The 27317-nt window shown below is 42.3% G+C and overlaps 1 protein-coding gene across 2 annotated transcripts in view; it reads left to right on the forward strand.

Moving 5' to 3' along the window:
- LOC144693385 (formin-like) overlaps positions 1 to 27317 on the forward strand; it is a 337591-nt gene that overhangs the window by 183360 nt on the left and 126914 nt on the right. For both annotated transcript variants that reach the window (XM_078563248.1, XM_078563249.1), the window contains 4 exons: positions 2772 to 2901; positions 3325 to 3471; positions 14463 to 14522; positions 16181 to 16301. In XM_078563248.1, the coding sequence (XP_078419374.1) occupies positions 2772 to 2901; positions 3325 to 3471; positions 14463 to 14522; positions 16181 to 16301 (458 nt within the window). The remainder of the gene's footprint in view (positions 1 to 2771; positions 2902 to 3324; positions 3472 to 14462; positions 14523 to 16180; positions 16302 to 27317) is intronic.

The raw sequence follows: 27317 nt of genomic DNA on the forward strand, positions 1-27317 counted from the left end.
GAAGGGAGATCCCAGACTAAGTGACAAGGCCACGAGGAAGGTGTAGGTTGAGAATTAGATTCAGGCAGACACTAGGGTTTAGGTCAGGAGAGATAGAATTAAAAATTTTCAGAACCCAATCTAGGTCATGGCCAGAAGTCTGTGGAACCACTGGCCCCAGGTAAAACTTAAATCCAAATCTGTCAAGAGCTATCCGGTAACTGAAGACCAAAAGATAAAATATGAGTGACCCTGCGGAGAAACAGCCTGAGAAAATAAACCTCTGGGAATTTGAAGCAAAGACCGCACATGTGAAGAAAATATTTTGAATATTAGTGAAAAGAGAGACATGTTACCAAAGCATTTTGTCTTGTACTCACCAGGACAAATGCAAGAATGTCAAATTTCAAACTATCAGAACAATTTATACTACAGGAGAAAAGGGGTCAATTGGTTGGCAAGTCAACTCTGGCTGAGGCATCGTCATGGAGAGTTTAGGGAGCAATGCCTCAGCCATCAAGTCGACTTGCCAACTAATCAGCACCCTATTCACCTGTAGTATATATTGTTGTGTTTGTTTGAAATTTGGCATTCTTGCGTTTGTCCTGATGAGTGCAAGATGAAAAGCTTTGGCAACATGTCTCTCTTTTCAGCAATAATCAAGTTCTGTACCACCAAGTGAAAATACTTTGAGTGAGTTTCATGGTGGACAGAATTGTCAATGCTCTAAGCCTCCAGAAGTTAAAGATTATTCTCCTGGATATGGTTACGTGCGACAGTGAAGAATCGTAGGAGCACTTTTTTTAAAAGGGGGTTTATATTTGAACACTTGTTTATTGTGACTGGGAGGGGGTAGTTGCAGGAGAACTCCAGTGCACAGCCAGAATGGTGGGTAAGGCAGCAGGTGAGGAGTCCAGCATGTACAAATGAGCAGCCAGAAGACCAGAGCCAGGGAGCAAGAGGGCGATAACCAAATTTGGGAAGTTTACCTCGGAAAGAAGGGCGAGCAAATTTCAAATCAAAAGCAGGCAGCGGTGGAAACGCAAATTAAATCAGCTGGCAAAGTGAGCAAATCTTAAATCAAGATACAAAGTAATTAAGAAACAAATACATTAAGTAAGATTGAAGCTTGCCCAATGACAGTCAACCCTCATAGCCTCATTGTGATTTCTACCACAAAATCTGGTCCATTCTGATACAATGACAAATGAAAGGAATGCGACTGAGTGACAATTTGAAATTGAATCAATTTCAGCAAGTTATCACAAACCAGCCCAGATGGGGTCAGAATTTAGTTGGTGCTCATCTCTCTGAGATATGATGAATGTCCCCCTCATGAGGTTAACCTTAACCACCACCCCCACCCCACAAATTCATCAAGATGTAACAGCGTTGCTATGAAATCCCTAACAATAAACTTCACTTTATGTATCGTTCAAAAAAATATGGTTAGATTTGTAAAGCAATATTCAGCAAAGATAGGGAAAAGGACATTCAACTCACTATAGGATGGTTGAATACTGAACGTTCTGACACTGTGTGGCATTGATGAGAGCGCAGGGGCTGAGCCTTGGCTCCCGGACTCCCTGATCCAATGATTTAAATATTTTTTTAAAAGCGGGAAAGATGTGTACAAAAAAAAATCAAAAAGGCATTCCTTTCATTTGTCATCGTGTCAGAATGTGCCAGATTTTGTGGTAGAAATCATGATGAGGCCATGAGGGTTGACTGTCATCGATGTGTAAATCAGACAGGCAACCACTGGTGAGCACAGTTGTCCCGTTAAACGCATAAATCAGGAAGTTGCTGTCTGAAAGGCCCCGTGTCTCCAGATCCTCGTATTGTACTGCAAACCAGGCTAGATTCTGGCAGTGAATAGGGGTGGTATTGTGGAACACGGACACCTGTGGACTAAATTAGTTCAAATATATCAGAGGTGCTGCAGGCACCAATCAGGGGCCGCGTTGCAGCTCATCTCCCTGGGCGGAACCGGTTTCAATCCCATGCCAAGTTCCAGTTGTAAATTTGGGGGTGGGGTGGGGAGGGGTTGTGACATGGAGCTGCCAATCCAGGGAGGGTCGTGGTAGCCCAAGTTTTTTTTCCTGGAGTGTCCAGGAAGAGTACCGCTGCTGCTTCTGACATCAAAAGGCTTTTAATGAATGGCCTCGGACAGCCATTTTCTGAACTGCTGGTCGGGCTGCTCAAGACTCGGGAGCACAAGTCAGTCGCAAACAAATTTACCCGTCCAGGCCAGAATTGAGACTTATTTCAATACTGAAATGAGGCTTAAGCTCATTTCAGGTAGCCACCATGGGGGCACATTAATTAAAGGCACTGACCAATTTAGCACTGGTCTTGAACACCCTTGCAGATCAGAAACGGGCCCCTGCCCTGTTAAATTAGTTTTTGGCCCATAAAACAGGCACAACAATGTTACATTCAGTTCCATATAGTGATCAATCAATCACAACAAAGGGTAGAGTTATGAAATTGCCAATATAAAAGCAACTTGACTTTTAGCTACTCATAGAGCAGCTTGAATTAATTAGGGCACTGGTTTTAACCCATAGTTTAATTATCACTCCATCTCTGCTGCATTCGTCATTGCAGCTTATTAAAACATAGGACCTTACTACTAGAATTCAGAATGGAAAGTGTATTCTTAACAACCTCGAGAACATATTAATGTCATTGCTTTTACTTATGCTGTTTTTTGCGTTAGTTGCTTCCTTCATTTGATGAGAATTCAAAATAGCAATATCTGACACAAATCACTTATCACTCCCCAATAGGTTCTTGTATGAATTATCACAGATTCCTAACTTTCCTGAACGTACCCACTGTATCATATTCCAGTCTGTCTTCGTGGAAGGAATATCCACGATACGCCGCAAAGTAGGAAATGTTCTACACCTGAGCAAGGTATGATTTTCACATTTAGGGTCAATCCAAAAATATTTACTTAGCCTCAACAATTTGCTGAGACCTATTTCATTTTAACCATTTTTTGGGATGGGGCTAACTTTTGTTTCTAGATTGTTCTGCAGACCTTTTCTCCTAATTGTCACCTTTTCAAATGACTTGTTCATCCGATGGGATTTGTTTATTGTCACTTTGTTGAATGCTGAATGCCCACTTTTATGTTTAAAATGAGTGTAAACTTATTCCAAAATACATCACCCAGCCAACTGGATGATTTTACCTGTGGTCTCATGACTTGCAGATTTTGTTTCTTGATGTAAGTGGGAATGGAAATTGCAGTTGTGTTCATTGCCACTAAAATGCTATTACCTGAATGTTAAAAGATAGCAACTCCCTCGCTGACATATACTTTCTTCTGAGCAGAGTTTGACAGATCAACAAAATGTGAAGATTGTGCTTGGACTCATCTTAGCCTTTGGAAATCACATGAATGGCGGCAACAGGACACGTGGCCAGGCTGATGGATTTGGCCTAGAAATTCTTCCAAAATTAAAGGATGTCAAAAGCAGGGTATGTTATCCCTAACTTCTGACCGTGAGCAACACCCAGAGATAAATAGTTGTCTTCTCTGTACATGTGCTTTATTTTTAATTCTTTCATGGGATGTGGGCATCAATGACAAGGTCAGCATTTGCTGCCCATCCTTGAACTGAGTGGTTTGCCACAGGAGGGCAGCTAAGAGTCAACCACGTTGCTGTGGGTCTGGAGTCACATGTAGGCCAGACCAGGTAAGGATGGCAAATTTCCTTCCCTAAAGGATGTCAGTGAGCCAGATGGGTTCAACAAAGGTTTCATGGTCACCATTACTGAGACTAACTTTTCAATTCCAGGTTTTTATTCATTGAATTTGAACTCACATCCCCAGACAGTTAGCCTGGGCCTACTGAATTACTAGTCCAGTGACATTACCACTACACCACCATCTTCCCCCATGAACTAGTAGGTAGCTGAAAACTTTAAAGCATTCATTTTTATGATTCTATTGGTGTAAAGAGTATGCATATATCTGTGGTTAAATCCCACATTCATAACTGAAACTCAGCAGTTTAGCCTTTGCATCAGAATTAAATTTGAATTATTTACTAAAATAATACATTCCTTTAATGTTGGAATAGGCACCTTATCTAGAAAGTAGCTTTTTGTTCCGGAAAAGCATGTTGGAAATTAAGCTGTAGTGATAAAGTTTAGAGAAAAGCTTTAGGCGCACGTTCTTCACAGCAGAATTTCTGACCAGTAGAAATATTCTACCAGTGAAAACTGGATGAGTAGCGATTGGGAAATTGGGAGTTTTTGATATCAGCAGATCCTCCCTCATTCCTAGGGCATCATCCAAATCTCCACCATTCGATGTTCATTGGCATGATGGGGGACACGTGCAATGTGCTCGAACTTCGTCTGAATGCAGATAAATAAATATCTGACCAACACATGAAATCCTAAGTTCTACACTGTGGACATTATAATGAATGTTACAGACCAATCACATTTTGGTCATTTAGGAAATGACTTCTTAAAGTTCATCGGCTACATCAATTGTTACTGCTATTTTTGAATTAGCCCTGTCAGAATTGATACACTCTCATTGGGTTTGCTGACACATGGCGATTAAGACCAAAGAAGGAGATCCCAGAGAAAGCTAACTATGCCAGGAGTTGACTGCTTGCACTTGCCGTTATCCAAGCAGCTGTCTCGAAATGCCCAGGCACAGCTAGCTGGCAAAGTTGGACAGTTGTGTTTTTTATATTCGTTCATGGTTATGTGGGCACCGCTGGCAAGGCCAGCATTTATTGCCCGTCCCTCATTGTCCTTGAGAATGTGGTGGTGAGCAATGAGAGATGGGCAATAAATGCTGGTCTAGCCAGCGGCGCCCACATAACCATGAACGAGTATGAAAAGGATTTCTAAAAAAAATTTATAATGCCTTTGTGGCCTCCTGCTCCACAGGAAGGCAGTTACAGAGCTGTGCCATCTGTTGTAGTCAGCTTTCAGCTGAAGAGTAACACTGCTGGTGACATTCAAGGTTCACCCTCAATGTTTATGCTCCTAGCTGCTTTCGGGTTATACTGGGAACAACTGCAACACGAGTCAGTTTTACGTGTACAGGTGCATTCAAACATTTGATTCATGCCTTGGCAAACAGGTCCAAATCAATCATGGTCTTTCCTATTAGATTTGGTGGAGGTGTTTGAAATTAAGAAGGATTTTGATTGATTAAATAAGGAAAATCTGTTTCCACCGGCAGGAGGGTCATTAACCAGAGGACACAATTTTATGATAATTGGCAAAAGTGCCAGAATAGATTTCAGAAGCATTTTTTTTAATACAGTGAGTCATTGTGATGTTGAATATACTGCCTGAATGTAGGAGGTGAAAACAAACTCATTAGTAACTTCTGAAAGGGAATTGGATATATAATTGAAAAGCAAATATTTGCAAACCCAAAGGAGACAGTAGGAAAATAGTAAAGGAGTGCTGTTGTAGTGGTAATGTCTCTGGCCTAGTCATCGAGTGGCTTCCCAGGCTAATGCTCCGGGGTTATGGGTTCAAATTCCACCATGGAAGCTAGTGGAATTTGAATTCAATTAATAAAATCTGGAATATAAAGCTATTCTCAGCCATTTTTGGGGACAGTATAATGAGGGTGATTGACACTGTTCTCTGTAGTAAAGAGCTAGAGTCCAGATGGCTGAGTTGTCTGCCCTGGTGCCAGGGTTTGGGACATCTGCTCAGAGCTGGAAAGGAACTTGCAGTGGGAGGGGGAGGATCGAATTCTTGTGGTCCATGTTGGTACCAACGACATAGGTAGGATGAGGAAGGAGGTTCTGCATAGTCAGTATGAGAAGCTAGGCACCAAATTAAGAAGCAGAACCTCAAAAGAAATGATCTCTGGATTATTACCTGAGCCACGTGCAAATTGGCATAGGACAAATGAGATTATAGAAATGAATGCGCGGCTCAAAGGCTGGTGTGGGAGAAGTGGGTTCCGGTTTGTGGGGCACTGGCACCAGTATTGGGGAAAGTGCGATCTTTACCATTGGGATGGTCTGCACCTGAACTGTGCTGGGGTTGGTGTCCTTGCGAACCACATAACTAGGCAAGTAGAGAGGGTTTTAAACTGAATAGTGAGGGCAAGAGATCAAATTTGGGAAGATGTGGTAAACCAAAGAATAGAGACTAGGCAACTGAGAAAGGTATTAATATGGGAAATGATAAACAGACCATGACTGGAAGGGACAAAGAGTACAAATCGAAGAGTAAATCAGCAGATAAGGATAGAGGCTACAAAAATAATAAAAGGACAAAACTAAAGGCTCCATATCTAAACGCACGTAGCATTTGAAACAAAACAGATGAACTGGAGCCAACCAGAGAGCAGACTACACTAGACCTGGTATTAAGCAACGAGATAGGATTAATTGAAAACCTCATGGTGAAGGCACCCTTAGGTAGCAGCGATCATAATGTGATTGAGTTTTACATTCATTTTGAGGGAGAAATGGGTGCATCTAAGACTAGTATTTTAAACTTAAATCAAGGCAATTATGAGGGCATGAAAGTGAAGCTAGCTAAAGTGAACTGACAAATGAAGTTAAGGGATAGGTCAATAGAGGTTCAGTGGCAGACATTTAAAGGGATACTTCAGAATACACAGAATACATACATTCCAATGAGAAAGAAAAATTCCAAAGGAAGGGTCCACCATCCGTGTTTAACTAAAAAAGTTAAAGACAGTATCAAACTTAAAGAAAAAGCATATAATTACACAAAGTGGCAGGGCAGAAGATTGGAAAGAGTATAAAGAACAGCAAAGAATGACAAAAAGATTAATAAGGAGGGAAAAATTAGAAATTGAGAGAAAGCTAGCTAGCAATATAAAGACGGATAGTAAGAGCTTCTATAGATATTTAAATAAGAAAAGAATTAACAAAGTGAGCATTGGTCCTATAGAAAGTGTGTCTGGGGAATTGATCATGGAAAGTAGGGAGATAGCAGATGAATTAAACAGGTATTTTGCTTCGGTCTTCACTATAGAGGACACAAGTAACATCCCGAGAATAGCTGTAAATCAGGAAATGGAAGGGAGGGAGGAACCGGGAAAATTACAATCACCAGGGAAGTGGTATTGAGCAAATTGTTGGGGCTGCGGGCTGACAAATCCCCAGGTCCAGATGGACTTCACCCTAAGGTCTTGAAAGAAGTAGCTAGTGAGATAGTTGATGCATTGGATTTAATTTTCCAAAATTCCCCAGGTTAGGGGAAGGTTCCATTAGACTGGAAAATAGCAAATGTAACTCCTTTATTCAAAAAGGGAGTGAGACAGAAAGCAGGAAACTACAGGCCAATTAGCCTAACATCTGTCATAGGGAAAATATTAGAAGTTATTATTAAAAATGTTATAGCAGGGCACTTAGCAAAATTCAAGGCAATCAGGCAGAGTCAACATGGTTTTGTGAACGGGAAATCATGTTTAACCAATTTTTTAAAGTTCTTTCAAGGAGTCACATGTGCTGTGGATAAAGGGGAACCGGTGGATGTACTGTACTTAGACTTCCAGAAGGCATTTGATAAAGTGCCACATCAAAGGTTATTGCAGAAAATAAAAGCTCATGGTGTAGGGGGTAACATATTGGCGTGGGTAGAAGATTGGCTAGCTAACAGGAAACAGAGAGTGGGCAATAAATGGGTCTTTTTCTGGTTGGCAGGATGTGATGAGTGGTGTACCACAGGGATCAGTGCTGGGGCCTCAACTTTTTACAATTTATATAAATGGCTTGGATGAAGGAGCAGAAGGAATGGTTACTAAATTTGCTGACGGCACAAAGATAGGTAGGAAAGTAAACTGTGAAGAGGACGTAAGGAGGCATAGATAGGTTAAGGGAGTAGACAAAGATCTGGCAAATGAAGTATAATGTGGGCAAGTGTGAAATTGTCCATTTTGGCAGGAAGAATAAAAAAATGCTTATCTAAATGGTGAGAGATTGCAGAGCTCTGAGATTCAGAGGGATCTGGGTGTCCTAGTGCATGAATTACAAAAGATTAGTATGCAGGTACAGCAAGTAATTAGGAAAGCTAATGGAATGTTATCATTTATTGTGAGGGGAATTGGTTACAAAAGTAGGGAGATTATGCTTCATTTATACAGGGCACTGGTGAGATCTGGAGTACTGTGTACAGTACTGGTCTCCTTATTTAAGGAAAGATGTAAATGTGTTAGAAGCAGATCAGAGAAGGTTTACTAGACTAATACCAGGAATGGGCAGGTTGTCTTATGAGGAAAGGTTGGATAGGTTAGGCTTGTATCACTGAAATTTAGAAGAGTAAGAGGCAACTTGATTGAAACCTTTAAGATCCTGAGGGGTCTTGACAGGGTGGATGCGGAGAGGATGTTTCCTCTTGTGGGAGAATCGAGAACTAGGGGTCACTGTTTAAAAATAAGGGGTCACTCATTTAAGACAGAAATGAGGAGAATATTTTTCTCTGAGTGCAGTGAGTCTTTGGAACTCTCTTCCTCAAAAGGTGGTGGAAGCAGAGTCTTTGAATATTTTTAAGGCAGAGGTAGATAGATTCTTGATTAACAAGGGGGTGAAAGGTTATCAGGGGTTGGCGGGAATGTGGGGTTGAGGTACAATCAGATCAGCCATGATCTTATTGAATGGCGGAGCAGGCTCGAGGGGCCAAGTTGGCCTATTCCTGCTCCTAATTCGTATGTTCGAATGGACTAATTGGACAATGGTAAAAACCATATTTTCTTTTACAATATAGAAGGGCACTGCATTATCTGGTCACTTGGAAGTTGACCTGGATTTTTTTTAAAGGGTCATAAGGTCACCTTTGGACTGGGAGCAAGCATGCCTTTTCCAAGAAATCACCTGACCAGCATGGTACTTGATGGGGGAGAGCTGTTTGCATGTTTGCATTGCATCTATTTTAATTGATGTGAAAGAAACTGGTTTAAAGGCCAAGTCTAGTGATATACTGGAAATCACAAGACAGAGATAAGCTGTAAGTTTTGGACTTGGTTTTTGAATCCAGCTGGGACTGAATTGAGAAAGTAAAAAGCTGCCCAGCTCACCTTCTCCTTGCCTTGCCCGAAATAAGTGGTTTCCTGTAGCCAGCTAAGAATACTCAACTCAGTCGAACTTGTCTGTCTTTGGAAAATCAAGAGGCTGAGACAAGAAGGATTGATCCGGCTTTATTCCTCTCCGCGCTGAAGCTCCATTGGTGAGAACCCCCAGGCATCTACTGGGACCAGTAGACAGTAGACTTCCTCACACAAAGGAGCTCCAGCTTGACAGCGTCGAAACCCTGCGAACTTTGTCCTTCATTTTATAAAGCTTATCCTCCAAAGCCCACCTCTGCAGAGACCCTATCTGTTTCTCCTTTGTGTGTGTGTGTGTGTGTGTGTGTGTGAGATAGTTATACTTCCAGATTACAAATGCGTGTTTACCAGTTCTTGCAACTTGTTTTTGTTTTAAAAATTGTTTTATAATAAATCAATCATTCAAAGTTTATTGAAAGAAACCCGGTTAAAGTCTCTTTTATACTGGGTCTAATGGTAACAGAGGTAAATAATTGGCCATTTTGGTGAGCAAATTAAACATTTAAACTAATGGTGTGATCTGCGGAGTAGTGGTGCTAGACAAATTGTGCACTCCTTCCATCCTGGTCATAATAATAGCTCTTTCAATTGGCTGGAACAAACACAATGGGCTGAATGGTAATCTCCTGTCCTGTGTGATTCTATGAGCAGCAGCTTGACTGGGTTATGCAGTTACATTGTGTCGTTAGATTCCACAGTGTCTCAAGGGTCATTGGCACATTTGGGAAGATGTAGGCTCTCAGGTGGAATGCCGTGGCCCACTGGAAATAGGCTGCTGGTCAGTGATCAGTAACACTGTATCGAAAGATGAATGTCCACTTGCCAGGTAGTGTTCGTGATGTTTTCTCTCCAAGGCAGTAGTCTGTGCCACTGTTTGAAGGAAAAGCCAGACTGCCAGTATAACCTCTTAAGCCTTGGCTACTGACACCCATGCGTCAGCCATGGCCAAAAGTCGAGCATAGACACAATGAGGACCATATAACTACCAGGATTCTTATAGACTGTAGCACTGTCAGATGTAGGCAACTCTTCAAATGACTCAACTGATCAGGAGATGCTTTACAGTCCAACCCTGGCAGGGCCACCAAGATCATCATTATCTGTTACAAGCTATACAATTTTAATACACAGAAACCTTGCTATGGAAATGGAGGGCAAACTAACTGAGAGAAGAACAGATTATGATGTAGCTCCTGAAACAATAGTACAGCAAAAAAACTGGTGTCACAGGCATTAATCTAAGATACATTTAGTTAAGTTTCTAACTTGCTACTATAAGGACCTCCCTTGTCCACATTTAACCAGTTTATGTGCCCTGTACATTTCCTGCAACAGTATCCAGTGCCTTTTCTCAACCAAAATAAATATCCTGCTTTGTTGCTATCTTATTCAATATAATCAGAAATAATCATCAAAGTTCAAATATAGTGCAAGTGATTTGTTACCTTACGTATGTGAGTGAAACACTGTGTTTTTCATGAATCATGTGTGCTGTCCAGCTCCTAATCTGTGATTTCTTCTGAGTAAGTCTCATGTGGAAAGAGTAAATGTGCTGCCTACATAGGACTTCAGTAACAAGTGGTCCAGATTCAAGGAAGATATCCCGCATGCCTTCTTATCCACCTTACTTCCCTGTCTTACTTCTTTCAGAGGTCTGTGACCATGCAGTCTAAGATTCCTCTGTTCCTCTACACTTCTCAGTTAACCTATCATTTGCTTTGTACTCCCTTGCCTTGTTTACCCTTCCCAAATGCATTATCTCAACCTTCTCCAGATTGAATTCCATTTTCCAATTTTCTGTGCACCTGACCAGTCTACTGACATCCTCCCTATCTCTGTAATCTCCTCCACCTCCGAGATCTGCACTTGTCTAATTCTAGCTTATTGAGCATCCCCAATTTTAATTGCCCCACCTTTGGTGGCCATGCCTTCAGCTGCCTAGACCCTAAGCTCTGGAATTCCCTCCCTAAAATGCTGCCTCTCTATCTCACTTTCTTCCTTTACGGCGCTCCTTAAAACCTACCTCTTTGACCAAACCTTTGGCCATCTGCCCTAACATCCCCTGACATGGCTCGGTGTCCAGTATTGCTTCATTATGCTCCAGTGAAGTGTCTTGGGACATTTTATTACATTACAGGTGTTATATAATTATAGGTTTTTGTTGTTCTTGCCATCTACAACCTTCTTCAAACATGTGGTCATTTTTTTCTATCATCCCCATACTACTGAACCATGCCCGCTACATTTAAGTCTAACGCGTTGATATATTCAATGAAAATATAATACTGAGCCCTGAGGATCCCCACTGGAAAGAATCCTCCAGTCACAAAGACACACATCAACCATGATCCTTTGCTTTCTGCCTGAGCTTGGTTTGAATCCAATTTGCCATTCTCCCTTGAGGTTCATGGACTTTAACTTTCCTGACTGGTCTGCCATGTGGGACGTTGTCAACCAATACATTGAAATTTTAATAGCGAAATACAAATTAAAGTAGAAGATTGTACACATTGTGTAATAGAATATAAGCAGTTAAGATTTTTAAAAGTCCCTTGTATATTAAGTGGCTCTATGAACTGATAAATAGCATTTTCGTTGATGGGACCTAGATTACAGCTCCTAGTACCAGCAAAAATTGGGTATCAGGTGAACTCTGATGGACTTGGGTAGCTTGGAAATCCCACACCAGCAGCTGGTGGAATTTAAATTCAATAAATTTAAAAATCTGGAATTGAAAGCTAGTCTCAGTAATGGTGATCATGACAACTATCCTCAATTGTTGTAAAAACCCATCTGGTTCACTACTGTCCTTTAGGGAAGGAAACCTGCCATCCTTACCCGGTCTGCCCTACATGTGACTCCAGACCCACAGCCATGTGGTTGACTCTTAACTGCCCCCTGAAATGGCCTAGCAAACCACTCAGTTGAAGGGATGGGCAAAAAATGCTGATTTCGCCAGCGATTGCATGAAAATTGTATGACAAAGAATATAAGGATGTTACCAAGGTACAAAATGTAAAAGCAACCAATTAAACCAAAGGGACAAATGGAAGACATTTTGGCACAGCAATTCTAATCTAGCTCCAGACTGATTTAATAAGAAACGTTTTGAAATGTTTTCCGTGTCTCTTTACAACTTACACAAAAAACATTAAATTCAGCAACATTGATAGAAATGGTTTTAATTGTTTTTAAAATTACTTTTATAACAAATAATTTTAAAGGATGGCATTTTTGGTCTGTTGAGAAAGATCCCCTGCACCAAAAAAGGATTGACTTTTAAAAGGTACTGTCCAGTTTGAGACACCAAGGAGCAGAGCCAAGTTCTAACTAATTCCATTTACAGTCTTGTGAACTGGCCTCTGGCACAAAACCAAAAAAAAAAGAATGTAATATGGAGCCTCACTCGTGGCAGGTGTGGGTTAGGGGATCGGGCACTTAACCTCAGTAGCCTGGACTGTGGCACACTGCAGTTTGTGACTTGCCATTTTTTGGGCCAGAGGAAGTTGCGAGGCAGGCAAGGGTGAACCTCATTTCCGTGAATATTTATTCTAATTATCTTCCTCACAGAACCCCAGGATTTTGAGCCTCTGTCCTTCACGAGCGGCTCATTGATATAAAATGGTGATCCTGGAATCGAACCTGCTCAAGTACAGGGAGATTTGGTTCTCTGACGTTCTAATGTTTTCTTTAACTTATTTTACATTTGCAACTAGATTTTGGTGCAATTTTCTCCTTATATTTATTCCTTATACAGCGTAGGCCAACATTTTTGGCTTTTTAATGTTTCCCAATACTTTCCTTATTATTCTCTATTCAAATTGCACCAGATTTATTTTTAATTCGTTGACGGGATGTGGACGTCGCTGGCTAGGCCACCATTTATTGCCCACCCCTAATTGCCCTTGAGAAAGTGGTGGTGAGCCACCTTCTTGAACTGCTACAGTCCATGTGGTGTAGGTACACCCACAGTGCTGTTAGGGAGGGAGTTCCAAGATTTTGACCCAGCGACAGTGAAGGAACATTGATATATTTCCAAGGCAGGATGGTTTGTGGCTTGGATGGGGACTTCCAGGCGGTGGTGTTCCTATGCATCTGTTGCCCTTGTCCTTCTAAATGGTAGCGGTCATGGGTTTGGAAGGTGCTGTCGAAGGAGTCTTGTTGAGTTCCTGCAGTGCATCTTGTAGACGGTACACACTGCTGCCACTGTGCATTGGAGGCGGGGCTAGTGGATGCTGAAGGTGGTGGATGGGGTGACAAACAAGTGGGCTGTTTTATCCTGGACAAAGTGGTGAGGATACACGTTCCTCTGTTCTAACTGCACTGCATGATTTTTAGATGAAGAAGAGTTCATGAGGAGAGGACAAATGCTGAATCTGTTGTTCTGAATTTTTTTTTAAACAAGAGGCATCAAACAATTTATTTCAAAGAAAATTGGCCCCATATTTCTCAGCTGGTTCAGTTGGCTCCTATGGAAGGAGTCAGTCAAAATAGCTAAGAACTTGACTGGAACTTTGAAAAGATCAGACTTGGCCTTGCATCCAAATGTTTAGGATGTCCTTGAGAGGGATGAACTTCGGTCTCTTATGAAGTTATTAATCTAAGGGACTGAAGCTGGAGCCTGAACCAGGGACTATGAATGTTGGAGTTTGCATGTATTGGACCTGTTTTTTGGGGATGAACATATGGTTAGCACAGGAATCCCGATTAGTCTGGGTATATGGGCTGATCCACTATTGGTTTTGAAGCTCAGCTGAATCTCCAGGCTTGGGTCAAAGCCTGGGCCTCTGAAGATTTGCTGTGGATTTTTTTTTTTTGTTTTAAAAGCAGCCTCAGTTGTGTCCAGGAAGCAGCTGAACATGGCACATAACCCGCCCCCTCACCCAACCCCACATCAAACCAACATTCTTCCTATGGACTTGACAGCCTCTTTATGGGTAAGGGCAGGACTGGGCAAAGTGCTTATGCCCACCCAAGACATTCAAATCAGGGGACCTCTCCTGGCTTTGTGAATTTAGTGGGGTCCATGGTAGAGTTCCAAGGCTTGCCACCATGATTCTGCTAATTCCTTTGCTGAATCAGTAGACAGGAATTTCAGGCAAATGCATTAAGTCTTCATTTGCAAATGTCCTACAAAATGATATTTGTTTCTTTGAAGATAGCCTACATTTTGTTAAGTGGAAAAGTAAGACCCATAATTAAAATCTGAAGTAAATATTTATACCAGTGTCAACTTGTTAAAACAAAATACTATTTCCTCTTTGAACACTCAACAAAAGTAACATATCGCTTGTGGTCATCTAATGGGCAATGGAAAATTGCAAGAAAGTACAAATGTTTTGCTTTGTGCATCTTATTCACGGTATTATTTTACAACATTTATCTTTATTTTCTGTTTTAGGATAATCAAACCAGTCTTGTGGATTTTGTTGCTTCCTATTATTTGCATCATTTTGACAAGGTAATTAATTAATCTTTCTCCGAATCGTTGTCAGACTTTTCGTTACACCAAGTAATTATTCAAACCAACTTCCTTTTGAATATAACTGTTACTTTCCATTTTGTTCTTTCATTTCATCGATATCCTCTGAAAAAAGTATGTGAAATATTAAAGCCTGCAGTAGAGGTGCTTTGGTAAATTATTAAAAAATTACCCTTAATGTAAATTAAAAGAGGTTTCAAATGCATTGCTTTAATAATCGTTAAGAAAGAGATATGATTTGTTATGAGTTGACTTTTATTTAAGCATCCATGGCTTAGATTTTCCTCTCCCGGATTAATTGTCAGCAGAACAGAATCAGATGGAACTGGGCTTTCAGCACCAAATTTCCCTGAATTTTCCCAACTTTATAGCATTATTTCAGTTGCATCTTTAATATGAATTGTGCTGGCGGTGAGAGGGAAATTACAGGTGAGTCAAATTTAGAATGGTGGGATAGTTGAAGGGGAGTGTATTAAAAGGAGTCCAACAAATAGAGTATTTATAGAGCTTCCAACAGTACGTCAACTCATTATCGTCATTAATATGCAAGAGGCTAAGAGAAAATGAAGGCGAGGTGAAACCTGAATCTGCAGGCAAGTGATGGAGCAGCCTAGTAGCCAACCCATTGTTTTGAGGCTGTTGATATGAAGGTGGTGCTGCATTAAGTGGCTGTGAGGATATATTCACCAACCTAATGCTGCATAGTAGCTGTAACTGCCTTTCTGCTGACTCAGACTCTGAAAAGACAGTTCATGATGGCCATTGCCAATCATTTGTGCCAAGACATATAGAAATGGCTTGGCATGGTGACTTGACTAGGCATGGCCAATTGGGCAATGCTGACTCTTCATCACCCTGGTATGATGGCTTCCAGTGAGTCCACTGAAAGTGTTTGGTGTATTGTGATTGGGTGATTGTGAGTAAAAAGCTAATATTCTAGTTAGTCAGGCATTCACACATCAAACCAATGAGTCTTCAGATCCTGCTTCCTTTGGGCAGACAAACTTACGCCAAGGCTAATTGTGTTGTAAGGTGAGATATTTTCAGCTCTGTAGTGGATGTGGGTGTGCGGGTACTGATTGGTCTCTCTATGTGGCCTCTGCTGCCTGGCATATTTCCACATGTGCTCCAGACTTGTAAAGAAGAGAAAGCTCTTTCGGAAACCCATTGGCACTGGAAGGGAACAAAAAGCACGTACATCTGCTGGCAGAGTCATCAGACCATTGGTACCAATCGGAAAAAGACAGGAAAAAAAGAAGAAATATTGGTTAAGAAATGCCTAGAACACAGAACTTTATAACACTGTGTCCTTGCCATAAGCTTAAGATTACCTCATAACGTTGGACACGATTCCAAATAGGTGGTTCTTTACACCAGAAGCATTACACCGTAACTATCAGAAATAAAGTGCAGGATCAATGCAACCATGAATTAATATTAAAACGGCGTGCTGCCCCCACACCACTTGAGCCATGCGTTTATACCACACGTGGTTCCACCCACTAGGAAATCTAACGGGCTGCAAACCCATTTCCTACTGATTCTCAGCTGACATGGATGGGGAACAATTAGGCCTAAGTATCTCTGCACTGATATTACAACTAAATATTAACAGTTCATTTCCTTTTGCATAACAGGATGCAGGAACAGACAAGAGCGTATATCCTTTACCAGAGCCCCAGGAGTTACTGCGAGCCTCGCAAGTTAAATTTGAGGATCTCAGTAAGGATCTTCGGAAGTTGAAAAAGGACCTCGGAGGTATTGCAGCTTTTTACCGTGTGAAATATTAGATACATTTAAGTTTAGTAGTCAGAAAATGAACTGAGTAAACGTGGGCCAGAATTTTGCCCTTGGTGGGTGGGTGGGCCCCACCGGCTCGGCGGTGGGCGGGCAGCCGAACTCCGCTGCCGAAACAGGACCCACCACCATTTTGAGTGGGCCAATTAAGGCCCAGCCAGCGGGCTGCCCGACGGGAAGCGCTATGGACTTCCTATGCGAGGAGGGGAGGGATTCCCTATCTGTTAAAGTGCGCTCTCTCGCACATGCGCACGAAAGAGCGCACGTCTCCCTGAGACACGGAGCTGCCTCAGGGAGATTAATTTAATAGTGAAAAGTTGGAAAAAAGAATTAAAAAAATTATTCAGACGTGTTCCCTCATGTGACAGTGTCACATGAGCTGGGACATGTCTATGAATTTTAATTTTAAAAAATTTTAAAGTTATAAACCCTTCGTGAAACCTCATCCCACCCGTGGATGAGGTTCCTTGAAAAATGCGAAGGCCGCCTGAGCTCTTTGCCTGCCCATCAACCTTAAGGTTGGACGGGCAGTCCTGTCAAGTACTTCAATTAGTTGATAAATGGCCTTAATAGGCCTTTGACAGTTTAGCGGGCACGCAGCCGACTCTGGTCCGTGCCCGCCGAACTGAAGATCGGAATGTCTTGCAGTGATGTCGGGACGCACGCCCGATGTCACCGGGAGTCATTTTACGTGTCGGCGTGCGGGGCCCACCCTCACACACCGACCAGAAGATCCTGCTCTTGATGTTTTCCACCCATCTCTTTATCCCAGCGCTCAAAAATGCATCTCAGCTCAGAATAATGGTTTCCTTCGCATGATAAGCAGCTGTACGTAATCAATTCTGTCAATTCTGCTACTCCAAAATAAATTTAAAATTATGCCTAGAATTTTGGGTGCAGGAGGAAACAAAGTTATATTGATGGTGTTTTATTCCTTTTTAAAGTATTTTTTGAAGAAAAAAAGTCTTACTGAGGCCTGCATTGCATTTTCTGCTTCTTTGAATGAATGTATGAATGGAATGGAATTAAAAATGTAACTGTTTCTATGACTGCATATTCTTGAACATGCTGTGCCTAACACCCGTGAATGATGGTTAGGTGACTTTTCACTTTAATTTTCATTCTTAGAGAAGGAATATTTGTGAGTTCTGCACTTTCTTCAGGCCCTGACTGTTTGTACTGATTACTTTGCTCACTTTTAACGATTTTTACATTCGGGAGTGTGCTAATGAAATTGGCAGGAAACTTAGACATAAAGTGAAGTTGGTGCAGGGATAACTAACCTTGGGTGTGGTTTCACTTCATGGTGATTAAACTGAAAAAATAATCTATAATTAAAGCCGTTAAGTATATACATAATTCATTAATGTAGTTTTCATATCATACAATAAAGATGATCAGCTTTTGTGTGACTCATGTTTTGAAGTAACAAATTAAAGCTTCTAGATGAAAAAGATTAGGGGCAGAATCAGCCCAGATTTGTACTAAGTGCATTAATGGGCGGGGAAAGGATATTTTACCCTGGCCACAATGGTGGGTTTTTGCACTGTATCAACCCAATCCCGCCTCATTAATCATGTATTCCCAGGAAACACGCCATCTTCACTGGTGGGCAGCCTCCGATTCGCCTGCCACGCCATCACCTCGCCATTTCCTCACACTGGGCGCTGTATTTAAAGTGCAGCCGCGGACACTTCTCAGTGCATCCAGCCCAGGAGGGCACAGGTGAAGACATGGCCCCAAAAGCCAAGAAGAGTGCAGCCCCCCGATTCAGTGACATATCCCTGGGATGCCTGCTGGACACAGTTGGAGCCCATTGCGATGTCCTGTACCCCTGCTCTGGCCGCAGGAGGCCATCAGTGTCACTGCTCCGGCTTGGTAGGCGGCGGCAGTGGTGGTCAGTGGCAATGCTGCACACAAGAGGTTGGCCATCCAGTGCAGAAAGAGGATAAATGACCTCATCCGTGCAGCCAGGGTAAAGCAACCATCTCATCACTCTAAACTCACCCACTCACAAGGCCATCACATATTCACCCACTGCCAGCTCAAGGGACATCACCACTCACTTTCTCACACATACCCTCACATCTCCGTCTGGCCTCATCTCCTCTGGAGACTGCCTCCTCAGCTCTCACCATCTTAAGGCCACTTGCACAGATCAACATGCATCCCCACACACACCTTGGGAATCCCCCCCTTCCTTAGTAATGCCCTCGCCCTGCAGCCTCTTCCCTTGCCTGAGGCCACTTCTCCCCCTCCCCCAAGCAAGCCCTAGCCCTGCAGCCGTTGAAAATCCACCCCCGCCTTACGGCTGGTCTGGTAGGTAGAGACCTGCTCGTGAGCCCCCCTAAAAGTGATGTGGTTCTGCCTGTGAAGCCTGGTGCTGATGACTGCGAGTCCTGCCCACAGTAAGGTCGGCAAACAAACCTCAAAGTCCCGGGTGAAGTGCAGCTCACCAGGTGCACGTCGCTTATGTTCAGTTGTGAGACGCCGACAGGCCTGGATGATCCAGCGTTTGGGGGGTGGGGGTGATTCCGGCGAGCAGGGCTTATAATGATATTCAGTTGTATTACAATGAGGCTCCCAACGTCCAGCGGCCGGGAAGGCAGACCGCCATTGACAGGCAGGGCGGACGATTGCAAACTCGTTTCATGATGTCATAAAACCGATTTTTGGCCTTCTCGCCCTATTGTCCACTCACGCCCGCCAAGCATGTCCAACACAGGGGACACGGTAAATTCTTCCCTAGGTCTAATGCCTAGCAGAATTTAAAACGTATGTTCACTCGAGGCGTGGTCTTACCAGAATTTTGCTGTGTGCTTTTGAGAACTCATTTATAAAGTTATACATGCAACAAAAATAAACTGGTTAGTAGGAAAACACTTCTGTCAATCCCCAGACACAGTGGTAGGAAGGTATCAGTTGTTGTTTGTTCAGCCAAGGGACACAGGAGTGCTCTTATCTTCTCTCATCCCTTGGCTCCCATAGAACCCTTGCCCTGCCCTCTCTATTAGTAGTTTGTGCAGAAACATGATCTGTGTTTGATCTCCTCTCCCCTGTCAGCAGGTCTCCAACATTAAGTCCAGCTACTGTGTCATTTGGACCTACATGTATGCACCTTCCACAATAAATTATAAATGAAAAAGATACATGAATCTTTATTGATAAGATACTTTAGCTTCTAGATAAACATGCTGAAGCAAATCATTTAAATTCATCTGTTTTGATTTGAAAATATGATAGAATTTTGTGAAACTCAATATCAAAATAGATTGCAAGATGTAAATGTTTTAAATTGGTAATATTAAGCCTATTTGTATACATGTCATGTCCTGTAAAGAATCTTAAATTGTACCCAGATTTAAGTTTCATTTAGTGTATGATTTTCACATTTTACAGTCATTTTAATTTATTGCTGCCATTAAAAGGTTGTGGCTGCTGGCAAAATATCAGTGAAAGTCTAAAGCTAAACCAGATGTGATTAGAGACTGACTCCCAAGAAGCATCAAACTCAACTATCCAGACAGACCCATTGGCTTCAGATGTGAATGATTTAAGTAATATTCACTAGTGTTGCCCCTATTACAGGGTGCATAAGATTTATTTTATGGTTTGGTGGTGTGAGTGCTTTGTGTGTCACTTCAGTAAAGTCACTTGTCTAACTGCTAGAGGAAAGAATTGTAAGATTTGTTTTTAATATGCTGGAGGATTGTTACCAGATTCCAAAGCTGCTATTTTTTACTTCCCATTATAACCGTCAACCAAAGGTGCCAAAAAAAAAAACCTTCATCCTAAATTGTAACTATTTCCTAACACTATATCAACTCTTTGTACCAGCTACCTTGCTTGACCTCTTAGTCTGCCACTTCTGTGAGCTTGCTGTCTGTTTCAGACAATGTTAAGTAGTGAGCAACTGGGCTGGTTTACCAAGAGCTTTAGAAACTTGAGGTGACTCTCCTCTCCAAGAATTAGCTATCTTAGAGGGAATGGCTTCCAGAAGTCATTCCTTGATTGTGAGATGGACGATGGGTCCGTGTTTGAAACATCCTCATGCAGGAATGAAAACAGAATCACTGAATTTTCACAGGGCAAAAGGAGGCCACTCACCCACCTCGTGTCTGCACCAGCACTCTGAATGAGCAATTCACTTAGTGCAATTTCCCTCACCTTCTTCCCCATAACCCTGCACGTTGTTCCTTTTCAGATAACATTCTAATTCCTTGTCATTCAATAATAAAATGGCTGATGTTCTACATTATCCCCAAATCCCTTGATTGATTCCCTTAGAATCCAGCAACCTATCAATCTCCGAGCTGAATCTACTCAATGACTGCGTACCCACATCTGGCTGCGCTAGAGAATTCCAGAGATTCACGACAATTTGAAGAAATTTTTCCTCACCTCAGCCCTAAATGGTTGATCATTTATTCTGAGACTGTGGCCTTAGTTCTAGGCTTCTTAGCCAAGGGAAAAATCCTCCCAGAATCTACTCTGTCAAGCCCCTTGCAAATTTTACATGTTTCAATGAGATCACCTCTCATTCTTCTAAACTCTAGGCAGTAATCTACTCGTCCTCTCATAAGACAATCCCCTTATTCCAAGAATCAGTAGAGTGAAACTTCATAGCACTCTCTGAGGCACAAGACATCCTTACTGAAAGAAGGAGACCAAAACTGTGCACAGTGTTCCGGGTAAGGTCTCACCTTGTCCGTACAATTGCGGCTAGACTTCTTCACTCTCATACTCCAATCCCTTTGTGATAAAGGCTGACACAATTGCTTTCTAAGTGTTTGCTGTGCTGGCATGTTGACTTTGTGATTCATGTGCAAGGACATCAGATCCCTCTGAACACCAATATTTCCCAGTCTCTCACTATTTAAAAAGAAAACTCCTTTTTCTATTTTTCCTCACCCAAGTTTCACACTTTTCCACATTATACTCCATCTGCCGTGTTCTTGCCCAGTCGCTTAACCTTTGGAGCCTTTTTGCATCTTCCTCACTCCTTATATTCCCACTAGCTTTGCATCATGAGCAAACTTGGATGCACTCCACTCGATCCCCTCATCTAAGTTATTAATATATTTTGTAAATACCTGAGGCCAAAGCATCAACCTTGACGTACCCATTAGCTACAGGCTACCAACCCGAAAATGACCCACTTGCTCCTATTCTCCGTTTCCTTTCTGTTGCCAAGTTCTCAATCCATGCTAACATACCCTTTGTACCCTGATTTTGCAAAGTAACCTCCTGTGCAGCAACTTAGCGAGGTCTGTTTGAAAATCCAAATATATTACATCCCTTATCCACGCTACGAGTTACATCCTCAGAATACTCGAAATGATTGCCAAACACCATTGCCCTTTCATAAATCCTTGTTGACTCTGTCTAATCATACTAAGATTTGTGAATTGCCCTGTTATCGCACTCCTAATAAGATTTTCTAGCATTTTATCGACAATTGAGTGTCAGGCTTACCAACCTATAATTCTCATTGGAGGGGGTTTAAGGAAACAGCACCATTTGCCATTCTCTAGCAGGACAGCAGTTTCTGTTGCCTTCCCTTGCAACCCAGTGCACACAGGCTCAGAGATGGTATTGTATCGTACCCTCAAAGCTATAAAGTTGAAGTTGACCCTCACATTATATATTGAAGCGACCTCTCCTGTCAGCCTATCATCTCCAAAGCCTTCCTCTATCGTGCAAACTTTTGATTTTCACTGGTGGCATTCTTGACCATATTGCATTTTACTGGAACTGATTATTCCCAACCTTTTCAGGGCAAACACACAACGTTCAAGGAACTCGACTGTTGGGAACAATTGTTTCCCCATAGACGCTCATATATATCGCATGTTAATGACTGGGAGGTGCCTTGCCCTTTTTAATTCTCCCTTTACTGCTTTGGTCCGAACATGGGCAAAAGAGATGAGTGTGTGTGGTGCAGGCAGAGGGCGTTCGGATAATTATCTAAAAAGAAAAACATTCCGGGGTTACGGGGATAGAGAGGGAAAGTGAAAACTGGCAGGGTTGCTCTCACAAAGTGTCAGTATGGACAAGATAGGCTGAATGGCCTCCTCCAGTGCTGCAACCATTCTATGATTCCTTCCATGTCTGCTTTGTACGTTTGTGTAGGATTCAGAATGGAGCCATGAGCCATTTATATGTGGATGGCCCCTGTCACCCAGTCTTTGATTTACTATGGTGGTTCAAATGTGGCTGCCACGAAGGACTGCTGTAAAATGAAGCAGTCGTGACTATTGCCAGGATAATGACATTCAGCTCGAAGAGGCACTGCTTATGGTCACATATCAACTGCGCATTGTTCACCAAAATGGCCGAGTTCACATCATTCCAGAACCTGAACTGAGTAACAGCACTGAGTTAGATACAAGCCAATCTTTAATGCGAATTAGTTCAAAACTGTGTTTACTATAAACAAATGATTCATTTCCAAATGTCCCATTTACATCCTAGAGTGCTGATTATTGTGTATTATTCTTTGCTCTGTGAGATTTTATTTGGGAGATTCTTAACGTTACAACATCAGATTTACTTGCATAAATCAATTTTGCAGGCGCCAGTTCAGCTTTTATCAAACCGGGAACAGTGAAATTCTGGCAAGGCCCAATGCAAAAAATATCAAAGGCAACAACATGAGCACTGTTTTGAAAATGCAGTGAATGGTTTTGAAGAGATTTTTTGGGATTGCTGACAAAGATTTCATTTTGATACATGATATGATTTTCCACTGGCCAGGGGAAGAGATTGGGCTGTGTTAGTGCTCACATTTCAGATGCTGACTGACCTTCGAAAGGTTGCAAGTCGAGGTCCTGGATGTGAGTGCACACTCCTGACGGGAAGTGTGCATAAAGCAATGTGCATGACACTCTGTACCCCGGGGAGATCTGCATTCGAAGCAAATTCTCGTGCTCACGCTGCCTGTTTGTCTCTGGTAAGGTGGAATGAGATGAAGCTGTCTCTCTTTGTGCAGAGAGACTCATTGACCTCCCTTTCATAGCAGTGTAGCTTAAACTGTGAGATCGTGCTCATTTCTACAGCAGTCTGAAAGGAAACAGATGCATAAATGTTAAGAGCCACAATCATCTTGGCAGCTACATGCAATGTAGCCTTTGCATTGCTTTGAGCTTCTAGGCGGCTGCAGGCTGCCATAGCTGGCAGATTTCAGTCGCAGTGTCTTTACTGAAGCAAAGTCACCTCATGCATTGGTCCTCGTTGAAGTTCAGATAAGAGAACTGCTCCTTAAAGCCCTGGGCAAATAAGGCCCTCCTCCTCCCTCATCTAGTGGCTTGTCCTGGTCCCTTCATTCTCCCAGTCCTGGTCAATTCCAGGCCTTGGCTTCTGAGGCCATTCATAGAATAAGCAACTTATTTCAGCACAAGCTTTTAAACCACCAGAAAAATAATTAAGTAGCAGCCAGACCACTCCCAAAAATTTGGAAAGGTACAGGAAAGCTCCGAAGACACACAGAAATGCACTAGAGCCAGAAGAAATAACCCAGCAACTAACGTGTATGTAGTGCTTCCTTTCAGTAGTAATGGCAGAGGCTCCTTTATGCCATTGTATGTGCTTTCAGCTACGGGAGATTTGGAGAGGGCTGTAGTGTCATTCAAAAACGGCAGTGCTATTGAATAACTCAGCATTGCACACTGATTGAGGTCATAATCTACCTGCTCTGATGTTGCTGCTGCTACTGGTCGTTTAGTGCGCGCACATGCACAACATATTATGTCAAGATGGCATCCAGCACACTTCCCGTCAGAAGTGGGCACTCACATCCAGGACCTCGACTTGCAACCTTTCGGGGGTCAGTTAGCCTCTGAAATGTGAGCACTAACACAGCCCAATTTCTTCCCCTGGCCAGTGGAGAATCATATCAAGTATCAAAATGGAATCTTTGTTCGCAATCCCAAAAAATCTCTTCAAAACCATTCACTGCATTTTCAAAACAGTGCTCATGTTGTTGCCTTTGATATTTTTTGCATTGGGCCTTGCCAGAATTTCACTGTTCTCAGTTTGATAAAAGCTGAACTGGCGCCTGCAAAATTGATTTATGCAAGTAAATCTGATGTTGTAACGTTAAGAATCTCCCAAATAAAATCTCACAGAGCAAAGAATAATACACAATAATCAGCACTCTAGGATGTAAATGATACATTTGGAAATGAATCATTTGTTTACAGTAAACACAGCTTTCAACTAATTCGCATTGAAGATTGGCTTGTATCTAAATCAGTGTTGTTACTCAGTTCAGGTCCTTTGTACATTCCTCTTTTTGTTTTTATTTTTATACAAAGCTTCCTATCTTAAAGAAAGCTCTTTGACATCAGAGATAATCCCTTATCAAATTATTCTTTGATGTCTTTTGATGTCTGTCTGAATGTGTATTTAATTACTAAGGAAAATGTTTCAGTTTGTGGTTCAAATTTGATTACTATTTTACTGTTTATTGTAAGCCGTAAGGAATGGGATTTCTGTCAATTCTGTGAGTGTGGCGTACCATGCTAATTAATAACAATTCCAATCAGTCATTGTTTAACGTCTGCACAAAAGTTTCACTCGAGATTTATAAAGTAACGGAACGATTATCATTTTGATCCTGTTAGGCCATGACTTTTGGAATGGTCCCAAGATAATGGGAGTATTATGTCTGCAGCTGGCGACAGCCTTTTGAGAATTTTCTGATGGTAGCAACATTAGAATAAGTAAGAAGAACAATTAAAGTATGTTGGGCATTTGGGATATTGAGCATTTCACCAAAGATGGCACTGGGAGTGCAGTAGAAAGCACAGAAGTCCAGTGTGGACTCCGATATACCAAGTCCCAGCCTTCATTGGCAGATTCTTGGAGTGAGAAGGGGGAGGATCCAGTTGTTGTGGTCCACATAGGAACTAATGGCATAGGTCGAACTAGGAATGCAGTTCTGCTGAGGGAGTGTGAGGAGTTAGGGTCCAAATTAAAGAGTAGAACCTCAAAAGTAAAATTCTCTGGATTGCTACCCTAACCACATGCCAATTAGCATAGGGATAAACAGATTAGAAGGTTCAATGGGTGTCTGATGGAGTGGAGCGCAAGGCAGAGGTTTCACTCCATGGGCCACTGATACCTGTATAGGGAAAAGAGAGAGCTGTTCTGTTCGGACCGGCTCCACTTATACTGAGCTGGGACCAGAGTGCTGGTGAAGTGAATAACTAGGACAGTAGACAAGGCTTTAACCATTAAAGGGGGCAGGGAGGATACAGGAAAGAGTAAAAGCAGCAAGGGAAAAGTCAAGGCTCTGAAGTAAAGCTGTGTTTGGGTAAAAAAATAAATAGAGGGGGTCAGGATGGTACAGTGAGAGTACAAACATCACAGAGCGTGGTTTAACAAATCAGTTTGCAGACCTTTGCACACTTTTTTCCCCCTTTGAGAAACAGTGGGGATGTGTTGGAAGGATTAGCCGGCTGATTATCAGCCTGTTTGAACCACGTCATGAACGCTCTGCCCGCGATTGGCTCCGCACCGCGATTTCACCCGGGCGGGCCAATTAAGGCCCTCCCTGCGTGGATCGCAAGCGACAGCGCTGAGCGCTGCCTGTGTGTGGGCTGGGGGGAGGGTGGGAGGGCATGCGGAGTGCGCATTGCGCAAGAAAGAGTGCTTCAATCTCCCTGGGGCACGGAGCTGCCTCAGGGAGATTGAAGCGCTGTTTAAAAAATTAATACAGACAGTAAAAATTTAATAAAACATGTTCCCTCGTGTGACTCTGTCACATGAGATGGGACACGTTTTTAATTCCAAAATAAAGCTTTTATTTAATGTTTATTTGCTTTAGGAAACCTCATCCCACTTGGCCTTTTTGCCTGCCCGCCTACCGTAAGGTGGGACAGGCAGCGTAAATTTGAATTTAATTAGATTGTTATTGGCTTTAATAGGGCTTTTGATTATTAGCGGGGGCACAGCCGATTCCAGCGCATACCCACCGAACAAAATATTGCATGAGTGTGCGATGACGTCAGGACGCAAGCCCGACATCATCGCGCATCACTTTACACTCGGACGTCTCGGGCGCGTGCCCACACACCGGGCGTAATATTCTGCCCATAATGTGGAAAAGTGGAAAGTTATCCACTTTGGCAGGATATATTTTGAGTAGTCAGAGACTGGGAAATGTTTACATTCAGAGGGACCTGGGTGTTCTTGTACATGAATCTTTTGAATAACTTGATTAACGAGGGGGGTGAAAGGTTATCGGGGTAGGCGGGAGGTTACAATCAGATCGGCCATGATCTTATTGAATGGCGGAATGGGATTTCTGTCCCATTCTGAGGCGCCGAGTGGCCTACTCCTGCTCCATATTCATATGAATCACAAAGTTAACATGCAAGTACGCCAAGCAACAAGGAAGGCACATGGTGTGTAGCTTTTGTTACAATGGGATTGGAGTGTGAAGAGTAAAGATGCCTTATTATAATTATACATGGCATTGGTGAGGTTCCGCCTGGAGTACTGTGTGCAGTTTTGGTCTCTTTACCCAAGGAAGGACATATGTATCCGAATGGGATGAGGGGATTTTCCTATGAGGAGAGATTGAGTAATCTAGGGCTATATTCCTTGGGGTAAAATTTTTAGCTCGTCGGGCGGATGTGCCCGATATTTCGATCGGCCAGCACACACCAGAGTCGGCAGTGCGCCCGCCGACAATTAAAAGGCCTAATAAGGCCATTAAAAAGTTAATTAAAAGAAATTTTTCGCTGCCCGACTAACCTTACAGTTGGCGGGCAGGCGAAAAGGCCAAGAGGCCTTTGCACTTCTTTGGAAGCCTCATCCACGGGCGGGATGAGGTTTCCAAAAGCAAATAAAAATCAAATGAAAACTTTATTTTTTTTTAATTTAAATTAATAGCATGTCCCTGCTCTTGTGACAGATTCAAATGAGGGGACATGTTTCATTACATTTTTAAAAAAATTTTTTTTTTTTTAT

Source organism: Cetorhinus maximus, chromosome 18, assembly GCF_964194155.1.
Source record: "Cetorhinus maximus chromosome 18, sCetMax3.hap1.1, whole genome shotgun sequence".
Lineage (NCBI taxonomy): Eukaryota > Metazoa > Chordata > Chondrichthyes > Lamniformes > Cetorhinidae > Cetorhinus > Cetorhinus maximus.